Source organism: Myxocyprinus asiaticus, chromosome 22, assembly GCF_019703515.2.
Source record: "Myxocyprinus asiaticus isolate MX2 ecotype Aquarium Trade chromosome 22, UBuf_Myxa_2, whole genome shotgun sequence".
Lineage (NCBI taxonomy): Eukaryota > Metazoa > Chordata > Actinopteri > Cypriniformes > Catostomidae > Myxocyprinus > Myxocyprinus asiaticus.
In genome coordinates, this window is record NC_059365.1 from 27,387,852 (window position 1) to 27,409,303 (window position 21,452).

Here is a 21,452-nt window from a genome sequence, read left to right on the forward strand (position 1 = left end):
CAGAACAGAAAATACAGAAAAAAGAAAGACGTGTGCATTAACCCCGCACACGACAATGCCAACCGGCGTCCACCCTTCTAAACTCAAACAGTGCATGCACGCCTATGAGAGTCCCCGTGACAACTTTGCCATCGGATTACTCAAGTCCGGTGCTTCTATACAAAATTTGTAATACAGAATTCCAGAACAGTAGATAATCTGTAAAACAAACTCCAGCTCGAATAAAGGAATAGCGGAATAAACACAAATAAACGTGTAGATTCATCCACTTAATTGTCTCGAATGTTTGTGCCTCCACAAAACAAGCTCCAGCCATTTGTGGAACCAGCAAAAAAAATTAAAATGGACCATTCAGTTCTTTGGGCAGTCAAACTCACTCCAATGTCCGGCAAGAAATATTGCACAAAACCAACTCCAGGCAACAGGTGGCATAAGCACCCAAAATGAGCAGATTCATCCACAAGCTGTCCCGAAGAAATGATACTACAACAAACAAACTCCAGCCACTAGGTGAAACCAGCACAAAAACAAACAAAAAAGGTGCCCAGTTTCCTCGGGCAGTCGAGTGTATGTTCAGCGAGACAGGTCCACTAGGCGGCAACATGAAAATCACCAAATGGCTTACTCACTCCAGTGTCTTTATGTAGGCCAGTGCTTGCTGTGGGCATGAAAATATTTTACGACTATCCTTAGTATCTATTCTCAGTTTGGCCGGAAACATCAGAGCAAAAGCAACCTTCCGTTGATGTAAGAGATTCTTGCATTCCCTGAATCGTTCATGTTTCTCACTTGTCGAATTCACAAAGTCTGGGAACAAGAAAATGATGTGGTTCTTCCAAAAGAGCTTTCCTTTACTCCTTGCCTCATGTAATACGAGATCTTTATCGGATGATCTCAGAAATTTGGCCAGAATTGATTGGGACCTGTCTCCCTCAGCCGATCTCCGAGCCAGGACCCTGCGAGCTCGCTCAATTTCCAGCTTATGGCCTGTTATGTCAAGCAGATTCAGGAGGAGCCCACCTAGAAATGTCACCATATCTCGGCCTTCTTCATGCTTAGGAATTCCAACAATTCGGATGTTGTTTCGCCAGCTACAATTATCAAGATCTTCTAATTTTTCCAAAACACGTTCCAAATCTCCCTTGGTTGCTAGCGGATTAGCAGCTAATTCCCTCTCCGATGACTCCAGATAATTGATCCGTCTCTTGATGTCCGACAATCTTGTAACCAACTCGGAGAATTTTGTCTCCATGGAAGTGATCGATTGCGGTATTACAGCAAGATCCTCCAAGTTTGCAACAATCTTCGTCAGCATTGCCGACACATTCATCAATTCATGCCGGATTTCTTTCAGTTCACCATATGAATTGAGTCCGGGGCTTTCGGCCTGCTGCTGAGCGGAATTAGCTTGAGTATGTAAGTGTCTTTTAATATCTCCAGAGCCCGAGGATTTTGAATTCTCTGACATATTGTCATCTTCAACCAGTTAAGAATTGGGTTGTATCGAATCTCACCGGTTTATGACACAAATATTATTAAAACTAGCAAAGTGCACAGAGCTCACCGATCACGTGTCCGCTCCTCGCATGGCATCACGTGACTCCACTTGTTTTGTATTTTAATGTATTTTAGTATTGTAAAATAAAGTGTTTTCTATTTGTATACTGGACCTACATCTCTCGCCCTCATTGTAGAAATGAACCTGTGTGACCTAGTGCTAGTTCTGTTTTTTAACAAATATTTCCCCTGGTTAAATTCTCGGGGTGGTGTAGTCGATAATTTCCCTAAAAGTTTATTATATTGTATCACTTCCCCTGGTCGCACCACAACAGGAAAATAAATATATTTTGTTGAATGCAGTACCAGATTATATGGAATCTAAAGGAAGACACAGTAGTGGATGAAATTGTAAAATACTAAGTCCAATCCTACGTTTTTTGTTCTAGCACAAAACACAGATAAAGAATATTACAATGTACACTATGTTACGGAGAATATGAGATTAATCAGATTGGAGATAATTGAGATTAAAAATTGGAAAAATTACTTCTTAGTAATGGTTAGCACATTGTGCCTGGTGCAGAAGTTTGCCATACAGCCACATGGTCACTGTCTTTTGAGTAGAATATTATAGATTTCTTTGGTGATTAGAAATATTTCCTACTGAAAGAGTAAGCGGGGGGACATTATGTCAAACAGATCATCCCTTTTAAAAGAAAAGAGCCAATAGACTTTAGTTTACATTGCAAAACAAACACACACACATACATACCCATGTTTGCTGCTTCGACTGATGCTAGGTTTGTGGTGTTTACATGTCAGGCTCTTGAATGGACGGGGTTAAAACTATCGAAAAATGTTTTGTTGTTGACTTAACTGCCGCATTTGTCTTACATACATCAGCAGAGAATAGAATTCATATCAGCGGACGAGCAAGTTATTACATTTTGATTAAAGATTATGTGGTTAATAAAAAAAGTAATTAAATAAATAAATAAATAAATACATTTTATATATATATATATATATATATATATATATATATATATAAAATAATGCAAGGATAAAGCATTCACAATAAGACCAGTAACATGCATTAAGAAATTTTGATTTCATGCCACCTTTAAATAGGGTGGCCAGACGTCCCGTTTTTCCCAGGACAGTCCCGTATTTAAACGCTTTTCTAGTGTTCCGACTTATTCTGAAAAAATCGTGTTTTGTCCCATATTTCCCCTCTCCTAAAATTTCTCTATTGCCTAGGTGGCTTTCTCAGTCACGTGAGTATTCTAATCAAAGGTAGCCAAGGATATGGCTTGAAAAACCAATAATAGCACACTGTGTTATTTGAAGTACATGATTGAATTAAACTATCCAATCACAATCCCCTATCAATAGATGTCCAGTTAGTGAACTGATTGAAGAGTCAGTTTGAAAGAGCACACAGATGAAATTGCGTCTGGAAAAATGTCAAGGAAGCGTGTATGTACATTTAATGAGAATCTTCAAAAAGAGTTTACATTTCTAAAAAAGGAGTCACAGACAGAGCCTAGTAAAGTGAGGTGTGAGATTTGTGGAGCTCGCTTTTCCACCGCCCATGGAGGCCACACAGACATCGCACAGCATGTTCATACAAAAAAGCTTGTGGATGCTGCTAAAAGTAATTGTGCCACATCAAATGTTAGCGATTTTTGTGTGAAGCAAAGTTCAGAATCTGACAAGGTCACGCAAGTGAAGGACTTTTTGCTTATCATTCTGTTGTGCACGACCATAGTTTTCAGTCGGCTGACTGCACTGAGAAATTGATCAAGAAATGTATGATCCGAAATTTTCTTCTGCCTGCACCAAATCTGAAGCTGTCATATGCAACATACTCGCTTTTGTGCAGCTGGACTATCAGAAATTATTGCAGCATGGCAACACATGTATCCTCTCCCTTGGTCCAGCTCTTGAAAGAATACTACATATTTTCAATGGTCTGCGTGCATACTTTTTTCTCAAGAAAAATGCCCAAAGTTTCTAAGATACATTTTCAGCGATCCTTGCACTAAACTTTGGATTGGCTTCACACTCAAGCAAACAGCCACTTTTAACCATGCACTGGAGATAGTAGAGCAAGACCACATATCAGCCACAGAAGTGGCTTTGCACATTCATGATCTGAGAAAAGTCTTGCAGGCCAGGCTGGAGGAATCATTCATACACTCTGACATTAAAAAGCAGTTGGATGCCCTGACTGAAACTGGTGACATGTGAGCAGATGATTTCTTTTGTGCAGTGAGAAACTTCTATTCAGCATTGGTGGATTACCTCCAGAATTGGAGCCACTCATTGGAAAACACAGAAAAATTTGAGTGGGCTCTACTGAGAGATATTCCAGAGTGGAAAGACATTCAGAGCTGCCTTGAACACTTCTACTCTAGAATCCCCGCTTTCAGTTTGATTGACGAAACCATGCTCTTTGAGTGGGCTTGCATTAAAAACATTGTCACTCATTGCATCACTGAGTGGAACATGAACAAGACAGCCGTGTCTGAGATATGCACAGAAGTTTTTCGTGAGCTGTAGAGCAAGACCATCAACTTTGGAGTCATGGAGTTTGTTTTATGCCTTCCTGGGACATCTGCATCCTTGGAGCGTGTGTTCTCATTAATGAACGCAGCATGGACACCGGATAAATCTCGACTCAGTGTAACAGTCATGAAGGCAATAATTAAAAAGTTTATTGAATTTTAAAGCTAATGTGACAGACTGACCGTCGATATTTTGTAAACAAAAAAAATGTATAGCAGTGAACCCTATAATTCCACTTTGAGGGGTTATGTTGCTACTGTTGTGGTCTACAAATGTTTACAAGAAAAGGTAGCAGGAAGTCTGTGATGTCACAAAAGTGAGATGTACAGTAGCGTACAATATAATTTTGCTGCAGTTTATCAAGAGGCAAGCCAAACAGCCAAAGACTTCAGACTGAAGATGATGATCCTGTGTATTTCTGTCATGCTTCTAAGTAAGATGTGTAAGTGTTTAAGTAAATATGTATATACTGTACATTTTAATGTTATTGGAACACTGAAGTGGTAACATGCAGTTGCTACCTTAAGGATCTATTTATAATTGTCTAACCCTAAAAATTATTTTGGTGTAACCTAATGTAGTTAGGTTAATTTAGTCATGTCAAATAATAATTTTGACTTGAATAAAACCAGTTAATTTAGATGTTACCACACGAAGCACACATATTTACAGTGTATAGTTGATATGAAATACTGTACTTTTTGAAGTTTAGTTTTTGATGTTTTTTGAAACATGCTATTCTCCATTTAAAACATATTGCTAATTTGTTTATAATTATAATGCAAGCCTAATTCATGGAACATTTAAAAATAAATTGGTCACACTACAGGACTATTTAAAATGGACTACTGAAGGCAAAAAAAAAAAAAAAAATTAAAAATAATAAAAAAAAAATTAAAAATTTTCTCCTATACATTTTCTCATAAATGTTAACCTAAAATCTCCTCTAATTTTCAGATGGTTGTTCAAAAAATAAGTTACTTTAAAAATTGTGCTAACATCTAAATTACTGGTTTTACTCAAGGCAAAAATATTATATCATTGAATCAAACTGAATACATTACGGTACACAAACAAAACTAATTTTAAAGGTTAGATCAGGTAGAAATAGCTTAAGGTAACTTTCAGAGGTTACTGCTTTTTACAGTTTACATATTCATATTCATCTAAATTTAATGCATATATCTTTGTCTTCAGTAATAATATTATTTATAGCATTTATTACTTTAATTGATGTATTTTTATCCACTATAGCAAGGTTACAAGTATTCCTTGAAAGTATTTGAAAACAAAAAACAAAATAAACTAATCTCACAAAATTATTCTCATTAATTAATAATTCATAATTCAATAAATGATAAATATTAATAATTTAATTCTATAGTTTAGCCTTAAATCTTTTGACAGGGGGGCTGAATCAATACATTTTTTTTAATTGAACTTGCTACAGTGGAGAAGCTTGATTTAAAATGGAGTGCTATATGTTGTAAGGTGTTTAATATGCTACATAAAGCCTATAGTCCTCACAATGACACAACATGGTTTTCAGAAGTATGATTTTACTTTATCATAGCATTATCAAAGCATTATCATACTACCTACTGTAGATGAAAAAATGTTAGCTTATGTTCTTATTATCTCTTTCTCCTATAGACACTGCACATTCTGAGGTTGTCCATCAACCAGACCCAGTGGTGACCGTCTCTGTTGGTGATAATGTCACTCTGCGTTGCTCTGTTCTGAAAGAAGATCATAGTGATCCAATTGTTTGGTACAAGCAAACTTCAGGACATCAACCACGTGTTGTTGTACTGGTTCAGAAATTTGCGGGGAAACCTCAGTTCTATAATGAGTTTAAATCTTCACGTTTTACTATTGAAAGAGCACATGAAATCTGTCACTTAAAGATTTCAAATGTCATTTCATCTGATAAAGCAATGTATTACTGCGGCTGGAGAAAGTTTGAGACCGTTTTCGCTGGAGGCACATACTTGGCTTTGAAAGGTAAATGTTTTTAACCTTGAGTAATTAAGTAAAAAATCCCAACAAAATAAAAATAAGTTCTAAAAAAACATAGTTCTAAAACTATGATGGAAATAATTCACTATATAAGTTTCATATACACTACCGGTCAAAGGTTTATGGTCACTTACTCATTCTTCATTATTATTTTATTTTCACATTTTAGAATAATAGTAAAGTTGTCATAACTATGGTATAACAGAAATGAAACTATAAGAATTATGTTGTCACAAAAAAAAAAAAAAAAAAAAAAATCTAATTGTTTTTTTTTTTATATTTTAGCATCTTCAAAGTAGCCACCCATTGCCTAGAATTTGCAGAAACATTTCTGTCAAGTGACCCCAAACTTTTGAACAGCAGTATATATATATATATATATATTTACTATCTGACATTTGTTTAAACATGTAATTTTGTATATTTTAGGATAAAATGTCTTTTGTCTGTGTTTAGGGTCACAAAACAACCAACATAAATTCAACGTGTCTATTCACCAGCATCCAGTGACGGAGTCTGTCTACCCTGGAGTTACGGTGACCCTGCTGTGCTCTGTGCTGTCTAAACACACAACAGCAGATATGAGAATGTTCTGGTTCAGATCTGATTCAGGGAAATCTGTTCCTGAAATCATGTACACTCGTAATCAGAGTGATCAATGTGAGATTGATACTTTTAGGCAGAGTTGTACATACAATCTCTCCAAGAACATTGTCAGCCAAACGGACACTGGCACTTATTACTGTGCCGTAGTCACCTGTGGAAAAATTTTGTTTGGGAATGGGACAAAAATAAATATGGGTAAGTGTCTTGACTTCTTCTTAAACAGTTTTTTGGAGCTATAAAATCAGTATTTCATCATCATAATACATGTTTGAGTTGTTCAATTTAAATTGAGTTATTTTTGCATTCTCTGTTAGATGGACTGTAAGTGTACAGAACAGTGTTGGGTGTATTGTGTTACAAAGTAACGTGTTACTGTAATCTGATTACATTTTGCGGTAACACAGTAATGTAGCATGTTACTTAAAAAATGAAGTAATCTGATTACAGTTACAGACATGAATAAAAGTTACTTGGATTACACATTTATTGCTAAAACAATAATATTAAGTAAAATGCATTTTAAAATGTATTACGTTCCTATGTTTGGTACTTTTGTGTGTTGCTGTGTCAGCTAATGAGCATGCGCTCTAACAAACCACCATGGCATTGAGGACACGTATTGAGACGATGGCAGATGAGTGAGCTGTGTTACTATGGACGCAGCGGAGTGTAGTGTTTATTCAATTTGAAAACGAAAGTGAAGCGTTTCAAGTTTACATGTGCTCGCAATCAATCTCAGCTGGCTGAGCTGCCGACAAATCCTCCTTAAATATCCGCGCTCTGCCCCATCATCGCGCGCCTTCCTCGTGTGTCCCCCTGCAGCTGCCGCAGGAGGAGAGGGGATCAACTTGTGTATATGGAAAGCAGTGCTCGTTCTCGTCTGACAGAGGGATATATCGCTCACAAGGTGGAAACATTCGCAGAACGGCATCTTGAAAAAGGCATCGCTAAGCAAACAGCTTTTTATGTTCTTTATGTACTGTACACAACAAAACACTATGCTATAGCGTTACAGATGCGCAAGTGATGAAGGATACTAAATTCATCCGAGCACAAGCAGGGAGATAATCCACTCGCTGTAAAGTTGTGTAAACATACACATGCTACACATACATGCACACTGACATGCATGATGCAACACACAAGCAAACCTGTATATACACACTGAAAAGAAAAAACAAGCATTCAAATACGCAGTGGTTTTACTATCAAAGCTGTCTGCAAATGGGTTTTCAGAAATGTTTTCAGTTCATCAGTATTCTTTTTCTGTCTTTCACACCAACACAAACACAGGTAAACAAGCATACTGTACACATACATGCCACACACAGCTAAGAAGGTTGTAGATAGCGGACACACACACACACACACACACACACACACACACACACACACACACCTGAAGAAATTCGCAATATGAATAAATAGATTGATAATTCATACTTACCTAATAATTTTATTTACTTAAAACATTTGTAATTACCTATATAATTAATCAATATTTTACACAATAATGTGCACAACTGTTTGGAGCAAAAAGCATAATTGGTAGAATATTAATAATATACCCATGCTATTTTGTACCAACAAAAAAGGAGAGAAACTCAACATGGAGCATTTTTTGCCCATTTGATGGGTCACTTTTGGTGGTATTTGTCCCCTCGTTAATTTCTAACCCTGCTGTACAGTCAGACTCTCAAATGATTGATTTACACACTCTCTAATTGTAATAAATGGGAATAGATTATAAAATCCTATTATATTAACATTTATATAATTATTATTATGAATAATAATTAAGTATATCTCTTTCAAACTACCATCTGATAACAATATTTACTGTACATACACAATGTTTTTTGTCTTATAATGTGCAGTAAAGCCAGTGGATCCTGTAGTGATTATCTTGGGGGTATTTCTGAGTGTTTGTGTGGTTGTGATCACTGCTCAAGCTGTTTTGATTCATAAAAAGGAAAGATACTACTGCAACAGAGGTAAGTCTTTGATTTAATTTGCATACACAACCATACAGAAAAGTTTCTTAGGTCTCTTAAAATACTAAAATAGACTCAGCACTTTCAAATTAAGCTGGACAATGTGAATGGTATTAAAATAACCTAAAAGGCTTCCAATTCATTTTTGTCTTTAACCAGAAAAGCTGCTGCAAGACATTGAAAAACAACATCCTTCCAGTCAGGTATGCTTCATAACTTCATGTGATTCACTTGGTATTAAGATGCGTATTTGGTGATCCAGTCACAAGTGGTCAGTGCTAAATACAGATGGAAACGGGGGCCAAAACATTTTGTGACTGGATCACTTAAACCACAAATGGAGGTAATCAATATTGCATGTGACCACATTGCATTTGAGGTGTGAAACGCAGTCCATCCTGAATGCATCCCAAAAGGAAAGAAACACCCCTCACCTGTCAATCATCGACTGCGCTTAAACAAGGTTTTATACTTTGCAGGTGTTTTGCCAAAATCTGACTCCCCCCCAGATTTGTACTCTACGCTACTTGATTGGTCCCTATCCCTAAAGCCCACACCTACCCCCACTCATACAACCACTCCTTACCCTAACCATAGTTGGCAGTCATCGGTCCCTGTCCAGGGGCGGACTGGGACTTAAAAGTGGCCCTGGACTTTCTGGCCCAGAGTGGCCCACCAAACCTGGCTCGCAACACACCACACCATAACACACTGGCTCATTGATTTCATTTTCAGGCTCAATTTCAAATTTTTGTGTTGAAAAAAATACATTTCTATTGATTGTTAGTCATGACAACGGGCCCCACCAGAGCAAAAATTTTCATAACTTTAAAATGTATATATAACCACTGTGAGTGGTTTTTATAGAGAAAGCACTAAAAATAAGCACTTAATAGCTCAGACAAATAACATGTCCGAAAACTTTTTTCCCAATATACAGATGTTGGGTTAAAATGTATATGAATGTACAAGGGAAAGTGGGTATTTTAGGTGCTGTGACAAGTCAATCACGTGGAAGACAATTTTTTTCCTTTATTTTATCAGAATAAGATACAAAGGTACAATGTTACAGTGACTTCCAAAAGCATTTTTCTCTTTTTCTATTATTTTTTTCTTTTCCTTCCCTCCCAACAGAACACAGTCCCAAATGCTGAGAAGAAACCAAAATAATATCAAAATATCAAAATAATATCAAAACATAAAATACAGATAAAATTATCGTGTGTGTGTGTGTGTGTGTGTGTGTGTGTGTATATATATATATATATATACACACACACACACACACAGTTGAAGTCAGAAGTTTACATACACTTAGGTTGAGGTCATTAAAACTAATTTTTTAACCACTCCACAGATTTCATATTAGCAAACTATAGTTTTGGCAAGAAGTTTAGGACATCTACTTTGTGCATGACACAAGTCATGTTTCCAACAATTGTTTACAGACAGATTGTTTAATTTTTAATTGACTATATTACAATTCCAGTGGGTCAGAAGTTTACATTATGTTACACTATGTTAACTGTGCCTTCAAGCAGCTTGGAAAATTCCAGAAAATGTTGTCAAGCCTTTAGACAATTAGCTTCTGATAGGCTAATTGGCTAATTGGAGTCAATTGGAAGTGTACCTGTAGATGTATTTTAAGGCCAGTCTTCAAACTCAGTGCCTCTGCTTGACATAATGGAAAAATCCAAAGAAATCAGCCAAGACTTCATAAAAAAATTTGGACCACAACAAGTCTGGTTCATCCTTGGGAGCAATTTCCAAATGCTTGAAGGTACCACGTTCATCTGTACAAACAATAGTACACAAGTATAAACACCATGGGACTACGCAGCCATCATACCGCTCGGGAAGGAGACACATTCTGTCTCCTAGAGATGAACGTACTTTGGTGCGAAAAGTGCAAATCAATCCCAGAACAACATCAAAGGACCTTGTGAAGATGCTGGAGGAAACAGGTAGACAAGTATCTATATCCACAGTAAAACGAGTCCTATATTGACATAACTCAAAAGGCTGCTCAGCAAGGAAGATGCCAATGTTCCAAAACTGCCATAAAAAAGCCAGACTACAGTTTGCAAGTGCACATGGGTACAAAGATCTTACTTGTCTTCTGAAACAAAAATTGAACTGTTTGGCCATAATGACCATCATTATATTTAATTTTGAAGGAAAAAAGGTGAGGTTGCAAGCCGAAGATCACCATCCCAGTCGTGAAGCATGGGGGTGGCAGCATCATGTTGTGGGGGTGCTTTGCTGCAGGAGGGACTGTGCACTTCACAAAATAGATGGCATCATGAGGAAGGAAAAATATGTGGATATATTGAAGCAACATCTCAAGACATCAGCCAGGAAGCTAAAGCTCGGTCGTAAATGGGTCTTCCAAATGGAAAATGACCCCAAGCATTCCTCCAAAGTTGTGGCAAAATAGCTTAAGGACAACAAAGTCATAGTATTGGAGTGGCCATCACAAAGCCCTGACCTCAATCTGATAGAACATTTGTGGGCAGAACTGAAAAAGCGTGGGCGAGCAAGGAGGCCAACAAATCTGACTCAGTTACACCAGTTCTGTCTGGAGGAATGGGCCAAAATTCCAGCAACTTATAGTGAGAAGCTTGTGGAAGGCTACCCAAAAATTTTACCCAAGTTAAACAATTTATAGGCAATGTTACTAAATACTAAAAAAGCATATGTAAACTTCTGACACACTGAGAATTTGATGAAAGATATAAAAGCTGAAATAATTCATTCTCTCTACTATTATCCTGACATTTCACATTCTTAAAATAAAGTAGTGATCCTAACTGACCTAAGACAGGGAATGTTTTCTACAATTAAATGTCAGGAATTGTGAAAAACTGAGTTTAAATGTATTTGGCTAAGGTGTATGTAAACTTCTAACTTCAGCTTGTGTGTGTGTGTGTGTGTGTGTGTGTGTATGTATATATATATATATATATATATATATATATATATATATATATATATATATATATATATATATATATATATATATATACAGGGGTGTAGATTCCAGGGGGGATGGAGAGGAGGTAACCCCCCAATAATCAAAACAAGTAAGTGCTTCACGCTGCAACCCCCCCAATGTTCAAGCCAAATCTATGCCCTTACATATATATATATCTTATGGAAAGAAATTGGTACTTTTATTCACCAATGTGGCATTCAACTGATCACAATGCATAGTCAGGACATTAACAACATGAAAAATTACTATTACAATAAAAAAAAAAAAAAAAAAAAAAAAATCTGAACTTCTTAAACTACTTCAAAGTGTTCTCATCAAAAAATACTCCACTTTCAGCAATGACAGCTTTGCAGATCCTTGGCATTCTAGCTGTCAGTTTGTCCAAATACTCAGGTGACATTTCGCTTCTTGTAGCACTTGCCATAGATGTGGCTGTCTTGTCGGGCACTTCTCACGCACCTTACAGTCTAGCTGATCCCACAAATGCTCAATGGGGTTAAGCTCCATAACACTCTTTTCAAATTTTCTGTTGTCCAATGTCTGTTTCTTTGCCCACTCTAATCTTTTCTTTTAGTTTTTCTGTTTCAAAAGTGGCTTTTTCTTTGCAATTCTTCACATAAGTCCTGGACTCTGAGTCTTTTCTTTACTGTTGTACATGAAACTGGTGTTGAGCGGGTAGAATTCAATGAAGCTGTCAGCTGAGGACATGTGAGGTGTCTATTTCTCAAACTAGAGACTCTGATGTACTTATCCTCTTGTTTAGTTGTACATCTGGTCTTCCACATCTCTTTCTGTCCTTGTCAGAGCCAGTTGTTCTTTGTCTTTGAAGACTGTAGTGTACACCTTTGTATGAAATCTTTAGTTTTTTTGGCAATTTCAAGCATTGTATAGCCTTCATTCCTCAAAACAATGATTGACTGACAAGTTTCTAGAGAAAGCTGTTTCTCTTTTTTTTCTTTTTTTGTTGTTGCCATTTTTGACCTAATATTGACCTTAAGACATTCCTGTCTATTGCATACTGTGGCAACTCAAAAACAAACACAAAGACAATGTTAAGCTTCATTTAATGAACCAAATAGCTTTCAACTGTGTTTGATATAATGGCAAGTAATTTTCTAGTACCAAATTAGCAATTTAGCATGATTACTCAAGGATAAGGTGTTGGAGTGATGGCTGCTGACCTGTCTAGATTTGATCAAAAATGAATTTTTCAAATAGTGATGGTGCTGTTTTTAACATCAGTAATGTCCTGACTATACTTTGTGATCAGTTGAATGCCACTTTGGTGAATTAAAGTACCATTTTCCTTCAGAAACAGCAAAATCTGTACATTATTCCAAACTTTTGGCCGCCATATATATATAATCCTCTAAGAGAGTATTTAATTTTTTTTTCAGTTTTTAGAAACATAATTAATTCAATAAACCATAATGAAGATTTAGGTGCTTTAGGTGATTTTCACTTTCATTCTCCTTCTAGCTATCAGGGTTGCAAAAGCAAAGGCCTGTTCTTTATTGTTAGTCATTTGACACACCAAATAAGGCAATTATAGGCTTAGATTGAATATTTAATTTAAAAGCTTCATTTAAATTATCAAACACTGAAAACCAAAATTCTCTCAATTTAGAAGAGGATGAAAACATGTGGGCTAGATCTGCTTTACCTACACTGCAACGATCACAAGTTTCATCCACGTTTGGGTACATTTTAGGCAGTTTGGTCTTCCTATTATGAGTCCGATAAAGAATTTTTAGCTGAATCAGGTTGAGTCTTGCACACGAAGAAGTTCCATTAACTCTGATAAGAGCTTCATCCCAGGTATCCTCAGATATATCAGTTCATAACTCTTCTACCCATTCTGCTTTTGTCTTTTCTACTGATATATTTTGGAGTGACATGAATAACTTGTATACTTTTAAGATGAGGCCCTTAAGGTGTAAAGGGATCTGTAAAATAGCTTCCAATAGTGATTCTGAAGGCAGTTGATGGAATTCAGATCTCTGAGCTTGGATGAAGGGGCGGACTTGAAGGTAGCGGAAAAAAATGGATTTAGGAAGATCAAATTATTTTAGCAAGATCACCATAACTAGCAAAAACATTATCTATAAAAAAGTCACTACATTTAACCAAACCTAGATTTTGCCATTGCTTAAAGTTAAAATCTAATTTAGCAGCTGGAAAGAGGTGGTTGTTACATATTGGGCTTTGCCAGGAAAAGTCAATGAGTTGAAATGCTTGTCTGAACTGGGTCCATATCTTGAGAGTCGAGCTTACTATTGGACTTGAAGTGAAATACGATGGCGAGAAAGGTAATTTTGTTGTAATCAAAGCAGCAAGTGATGATGACTTGCACGATTTAGCCTCCGCCACACACCAGTCTGTATTTGGAGCTTGGAACCAATATAAAATTTTTTGCAGATTCACTGCCTAGTAATAGTTTATTAAATTCGGAAGTGCCCTTGGCCTTTTACCCTCCCAAAAAAGGACACCAGCAACTTATTAGTTTAACTGAAAAGTACTTTGGCAGAAAGATTGGGAGACTGAAATAAATACAATAAGCTGGGCTGCATGTTCATTTTAACACAATTAATTTTACCCGTCAGAGAAAGATGTATAACACTCCAGCATTGGAGATCGGATTTGAGTTTAAGTATAGGATTATAATTGGCTTTGAACAGACCAGAGTATGAATGGGTAATTAATGGGTGATATTAATTCCTAAATATTCAAATCTTGATTTTGATATGCAAAAAGCAAGTCTGTGTCCATGATCTGATCTGCCTTGTGATTAATAGGGAAACATATACTTTATGAAAAGTTACGTTTATAGCCTGAAAAACTCCCATAACTGATCAGTATTTTTACAATTTTAGAGATAAATATAATAAAAGATCATCGGCATATAAAGAAACTTTGTACTCAACACCCATTCTGCTAATACTGCTGATAGTCTGCGATAATCTAAGCATTGATGACAAGGGGTCTATAGCCAAGATAAATAACAGAGGGCTCAGGGGAAAGCCTTGCCGTGTACCCCTGGACAGAGTGAAGTACTGTGAGCAGAACTTATTTGTGACTACAGCTGCTTTTGGATGGGAATAAATCAAGAAAATAAATGTTGGGCCAAATCCAAATTTACCTATTATTGCATATAAATTATTCCACTCAATCCTTTCGAAAGCTTTCTATGCATCTAGAGAAATAATGACCTCAGAAATATATGAATGTATGACATTAAGAAGATTACGAATATTAATAAAAGAATGACGCCCCTTAAGAAATCCTGTCTGGTCACTTGAGATAATATCTGGAATTATGTTTTCTACTCTGGAAGCCAAGATTTTAGATAGTATTTTAACATCTACATGTTAAAAAATTCATTATATGAATAGTATTTTTGAAAAGTAGAATTAATTTCTTGGGGATCTACTGTAACTTTAGAAAATTTTCTAATCTTGGGTATATTTGTGATACATGAACATACATGTTCATGGAACATAACTCATGAATATAATTAGTCTCTTTCAGTTTTTTTTGTTAATAGTAAATCATATTGTGTTTTAAGGCTCAATTTTTCTTTGTATAGCTCTGGTGTTGGAGTTGTGGCATGTTGGTGATCAATTTTCTGAATGGTGTCAATAAGTTTTTCCTGTGCTTGTTGATTTACTTTATTGCATAAGGCTGACTATGATATAATTTCTCCCCTTATTACAGCCTTGAACGTTTCCCACAATAATGATTGTGATATTGAATCTGTTTTATTAGTTAAAAGAAAGCTATCTATTGCTCTAGATATGAATTGGCAAAAGGCTTTATCTAAAAGTAGGATTGTATTTAGCCTCCAGACAGGTCAATTTGAGTCATAAAGCCAGCAAGACATTTCTGAGAGGGGAACTGTTTTGGGGTTTGATTGGTCCATAGTTATTTTCATCACACAGTTCAGATCCCCTCCAAATATTAGCTGATAAGTGTTTAAGTCAGGTAACAAGCAGAATATATATACATTTTTAACAAAGTTAACATCATCACAATTAGGGGCGTAATACTGACTAAAACTAATGGAGAGTTAAAAAGGTGTCCTGTTACAATAACATATCGCCCTTGGGGATCTGAAATCGTTCTTGTTTTAGTAAAAAGTATCTTTTTGTGAATGATTATTACTGCACCACTTGCCCTATGATTAAATTTCGAATGAAACACCTGCCCTACCCAAGTATTCCTAAGCCGGTTAATATCTTCTGTGCGTAATGTGTCCCCTGTAAAAAACAATTTCTGCATAAAAATAATTCAGATGTGTGAATATATAAGCCCTCTTCATTGGTCAGTTCAATCCTTTTATGTTCCAGCTAACAAAGCATACTGCTAACCCTCTTGATCCTGCAATTTCATCACATGCACCAGTCATTATTTGTAATTATAAAAAGTGCAACAGTAATGTGTACTTTAAGAACTGTAAGTACTAACATGTTGTGTCCATATAGAGATACATCTTCTGCCAACAGCTGAAATCCCATGAAGAAAAAAAAAAAAAAAAAAGGGACTAGTTGGTAAACCCCTACAACAAATAATAAAAAAACATAACACTTTCTAGATTTGCCCTCTGAACTAAGACAAACTGCAGCTCCCCATTGTCACATGACTCCCTATAGTTCATGTTCTGTTCTTTGCATACCTTATTTCCAGGGCTCCCAGCATTGTTGGTTAAACAAGTAAATCAAGGCATTCAAAATGAAATCAGGTATACATACATAAGTAGCAAAAATGGACCACTAGTATAAGCACTTAAACGGACTGCAATCGCATAAACATTCAAAAAGTGTAGAGCAACACCTTTATAAACTATTCAACAATAATGTAGCTCTCCTCCTCTAGTACACTGAATAAATTGGTATCCAACATAACTTTTAAACAAAGTTCTTGACTAACTTAACATTAAACCTTGAACCAGTAAAATTCTCTGAAATCTATTTAAATAGGGCATATCAATTATGTCAGCACATAAACAAAAATATGACAGTGTAAACATCAGTTATGCCAGGGCAAGTGTTCCAGCCATTACTGGTATGTTATGTTAGGCCTACCTATAGACCATGGCTCTTCTGTAATTCACATAATTGTTTCCCGACCGCACCAAAGAGTTATTCATATGAAGCAACCCGTTGATCGTAAAACTGCTGAGCTTCGTTAAAGTCTTTCTAGCAAGTCTGTCCACTGTTGGCCATCTTTGGAACACTCTCAGGGGGCTATTTCCAGTCATGTCAGTGCAGCTCCTATCTACTTGAATGGAGAAAGACCAAAATTTCAAAAACTGTTGGTCAAGATTACATTTTTCAAAGAAAATTTTTCAAATCAGCAGTAAAATCTGACAATACTGGTATCATAAATTGTGATTCTTTACCTCATAATATGCTAACAAACACAATTTTACCAGCTTGTATAGTTAATGTGCATGCGCGTTCTAGAGTTGATTGACAGGTTATGTCTGTATCTAAAAGGTGATTGGCTCTTTTAACTGTAAGGCAGGACTTCCTTTCTACATCCGTTGACCAAGCTCAGAGCTCTTTGGATGAGCGTTCCAATTTATATAGAAATGGCCCATCTCTGCTAAATAATCTCTGGCTTCGTCAGGCATACTGAAGAGTTATGTTTCATCTTCAAAGTGAACGTGTAATCGTGCTGGATGGAGCAACTGGAAACGTACTCCCTTCTGGTACAGTTGCTGCTAAACATTTTTAAAAGCTGTGCATTTCCTGGCAAGACCCGCAGAGAACTCTGGATAAATCCTCAGAGTAGAGCCTTTGTATTGCACCTTATGTTGTCTGAACCATCTTAGCACTCTTTCCTTCTGCTGGAATCTATTAAAGCACACCACAAATGGACGAGGAGATCTTCCTTCCTGTGGTTTTGGGCCCAGAGAATGGTGAGCTCGCTCCAGTTCATGGGGCTTTTCAAAAGCTTCTTGACCCAAAACTTCCATCAGCATCTCAGACACAATTGTGGGTGTAGGTTGGCCTTTCTCCCTGTCCTCTGGAACGTTTAAGATCCTGAGATTTGCTCTTAGTTCTTCAAGTCCCCAACTCGATCTAAGAGTGTCACATTTTGTTCTTGCAGAGTTTTGATAGTTGTTTCGGCAGCAGCCAGTACATTGAAATTATCGGCTGCCAGCGATTCTGTTGCACACAAGCGGGCCTAAAAACCAGTGACTGTCTCTGTTAACGCATTTATGGACGCTTGAAGCGGGGCCATAAATTCCTGAATATGTGAAGAGATACAGTATCTTCTTTCAGCGAAATTAATTGTTTTGTCAGCTCTATTATTAGTTGGTTCATAGAGACATCCGTCATTGCTTGAAGAAGCTTCTTCAGACTTTTCCGCACTAGCCATTGCGGCTAATTTGCTAGCTATGCTAGTTCGCGTTGTTGGAGCATTTGCTATTGATTTGTTCTTGCTCATCCTGCTGTGTAGTCACAATTGTGACAAACTCCGCTATAATACTTATAAGAATGACTTGAATTACTGAAATGACACTTTAAATTGTATATTATCAGAATATGCCGTGCGCTCTGCTTTCTTGCGTCTTAACACCGCATCGCCAAACTGGAAGAATCCCCCAAGTCAGGACTTCTTCAAAAATTTTAAAGATCTTATTCACCTTTCACGTTTTCTAGAAGTGCAAATAAACTATTGTCTTAGTTAATATAAGGTTGTGGAAACAACAAGTATAATAATAATATATTATGTATGTACATACTACAGTATATATAGCTATACAAGATCATAAAATCGTTAGATGGAGAAAGTGTCACACAGCAGGACACTGATGACAATGCTTACAATTTCATGTCAATTACCCACATAATTATGTGTAAACTACAGTACTGTGCAAAAGTCTTTTGTCTTAAAACATTTGTCTTAAGATGGTTATTTATATTTTCAGCTTTAGTGTGTCAATAGGAAATATTCATTTTAGACTCCCAAACATTTCTTTTGCAAATAGAATACAATAGAAGAATAGGGAGCACTGTAACAGATGGCATGGTCCCCACAGAGCCCCCCACTGAATATTGAGTAAATCTGGGATTACAAGAAGAGTCAGAAGCAATTGAGATAGCCGAAATAGAAAGAAGAACTGTGCAAATTCTCCAAGAAACTTGGAACATCCTATCTGCCAACAACCAAGAAAAACTGTATCCAGGTGTACCTAGGAGAATTGGTGCTGTTTTGAATGCAAAGGTGGTCACACCAAATATTGATTTAGCTTTTTTTATGTTTACTGGACTTTGTATGACATTAATTAATAAATGAAAACTATTTATGGCATTATTTTTGAAGACATCCTCACCATGCAACATTCCCAAGTGCATAAAGCTTTTGCACAGTACTGTATGTTTAAAAAAAAATAAAAAATCAGTGAAAACAAAATATGTACATATATAAATAAAAACAAATATAAATATATGTAAAAAAAATAAATAAACATACCTCTTAAAGTGTAGATCTTTACAGATATTTAGCAGATTAATTGCTCATATTTTCACTCTATGTGAGTCTGTTGCATCTTTATATCTGCAGTGTTTTAATTCCTTCCCCAGATAATTCTTGAGAAAAAGTGAAAATCCCTGTGCTTTGACAAGCGCTGTTTCTGCTATCCTTTAAACAAAGTAAGCCTCAAAGACTCAAATAGCCACAAAGTAATATTTTTCATGACTTATTTTCTGCATTTTTATCAGGCATGAGCATTATTCAGCAAGCTGCACTTCAGCTCCCAGTAATGCTTTGTGGTATGAATAAATTAGGCAAATGACTATGTGCTGCTAATAGCTTTACTGTTTGCTGATTTTATTTATGCTGATGTTATTGTATTTGTTGTAACTTGTAGTTATTTGTAATTTTGCGATTATTCAGAGCTCATCTTACACAAAATCTTTTGCTTGTCACCATTATTGTGATTTGTATATTGAATAATAAGCTCCATGTGAGGTAAGAAAATAGTATGCACGTGCGGATGTGTGCTTCAATATGCAAGTAATTTTAAAATAAAAGACATTACATTCCTAAAAAATAAAAGCTATAGTATTGGCCTTACCTTACAGATTGTAATGAATATTCACTGTGTAATGGGGTCCGTGTGGGCATGTTGGAGCCAAGGGTGGCCACCTGTATCGCCTGTAGGACGGGCCAGTACTTGCACTGCAGTGGGCTGGCCCAAATTATCCAGTGGCCCACTGGTAAAATGTCCGGTGCTCTCGATGTCCAGTCCGCCCCTGTCCCTAAAGGCCACCCCTACACCTATCTCTAAACATAATCATACTAGAGTTTTAAGTCGCTTTCTTTGTCTTTTTATGACTTTTTGTGGTTTATTATCATGCAGTAACACACTGACATAACGATTAATGAATGTCGTCATGAAATCAGAGACCCTCCCCTCGAAACCCAACCACATATGGTCACAGGAAACGCATTTAAGACGCATGTTAAAACCAGGTGGAAACAGGGCCGATCATGGTTTGTCATGTATTTTGGAGTCTATCATTTATCTGTCTTTTTCTTTCTATCTTATGTCATTTTCATAGGACTGTGATGCAGTGCATTTGAATTATGCTGCCTTGCACTTTAAAAGGAAACCAAAAGAGGCAGAATGAAGGGAGAATTACCTCAAGATAGAGTTTTCGCTTCAGTGAGCTATTTCAGATAACTACTGCCTAACTTAAATTTTCCCAAAAAGTATGATACCAAAGTCACGCTTAAAAATGTGTGATTGTCATTGCATTATATGACAAACTATCAAACCAAGTGGCATTTATTTTTTTTTATGAAGATTAGCATACATATTGTTCAAGCAAAACATTTCATAACAAGATGTTTGTCAGATTTTAGATGATAAATCAATAGCTAGATATACTCAATAAAAAAGTATTTGGACACTGGTTGTCAAAATTAGTGAAACAAATACATATTTAATATGAGAGTAACTGCACCTGCGGTTACTCTGCTAGATCATGTTGGAACTTGAGGGTATCTATACTGTATGTATAGACTGTATCACATAGGGAATTTACAGACACTCGGTATTGATTCCTATGATTTACTGACATTTCTTAAGGCTAATATGCAATTTTAAAGTTTGTACACTCAATTTAGAAGTCATGCAGTTGTGATCATATTAAAACATCATGAGTGAAGTCAAGGAGTGAAAAAGCATTTTTTATTTTATTTCTTTTTCTCTAAAATTCATGTGGAAATTGTCTTTAAAATGGGATCTAATGGAATCTAATCTAATTTCTACTTCACAAAAATATTTGAAATGTCAAATTATATACTTAAATATTAATGAAATGGTCATATTATAGAAATATGAGAAAGTAATTTTTTTTTTTTTATAGGACGTCTCAGCCAAGAATGGTCTTCCATTATTGGGCATCACTCTTCTCAGCAGCATAAGATTGTGTTGGATGTGTGACTCTGCCAAAAAAGAAAAGCCACTTTCAGATTTTAATCTTACAGATATTAGTCTGGTTGGATTTTCAAAAATATATACAGAAATAAAACACATTTTATATTAGAGATATCAGAACTAAAGGTGGAGTCTATAAACAAGCTCTTCACAAATTCACATGGTTCTTAGCACTTGCCCAGACACATTGTGTGGAATACATTATTGTGACATTAACAGTAAAACTGTATTGTCCATGATGTCTTCTGACCTTTTACAAACAAAGTGTGTACTAAATGCTAAAGATATGATAAACACAAACAGAAGGAAAACT

At 36.1% G+C, this 21,452-nt stretch overlaps 1 protein-coding gene across 2 annotated transcripts; it reads left to right on the top strand.

Moving 5' to 3' along the window:
• Window positions 1–4,436: 4,436 nt before the first annotated feature.
• Window positions 4,437–21,388, top strand: nitr13 (novel immune-type receptor 13). Of its 2 annotated transcripts, XM_051649079.1 has the most exons (7): window positions 4,437–4,513; window positions 5,725–6,075; window positions 6,547–6,891; window positions 8,574–8,690; window positions 8,850–8,893; window positions 20,259–20,362; window positions 21,069–21,388. In XM_051649079.1, the coding sequence occupies exons 1-6, from the start codon at window positions 4,471–4,473 to the stop codon at window positions 20,325–20,327; spliced, it is 969 nt and encodes a 322-aa protein (XP_051505039.1). In that variant the 5' UTR covers window positions 4,437–4,470; the 3' UTR covers window positions 20,328–20,362; window positions 21,069–21,388. The 2 variants fall into 2 exon arrangements, with proteins under 2 accessions (XP_051505039.1, XP_051505038.1); XM_051649078.1 differs by lacking the exon at window positions 21,069–21,388 and having other exon boundaries at window positions 20,259–20,992.
• The last annotated feature ends 64 nt before the right edge of the window (window positions 21,389–21,452 follow it).

What these genes read in the sequence shown, in the direction of transcription:
- nitr13 (XM_051649079.1), top strand. Translation starts at nt 4,471, where the DNA reads ATGATGATCCTGTGTATTTCTGTCATGCTTCTAAGTAAGATGT. An exon ending in TGGGACAAAAATAAATATGG is followed by an intron (nt 6,892 to 8,573) that starts GTAAGTGTCTTG and finishes TATAATGTGCAG; the next exon opens with TAAAGCCAGTGGATCCTGTA. An exon ending in AACAACATCCTTCCAGTCAG is followed by an intron (nt 8,894 to 20,258) that starts GTATGCTTCATA and finishes TCATTTTCATAG; the next exon opens with GACTGTGATGCAGTGCATTT.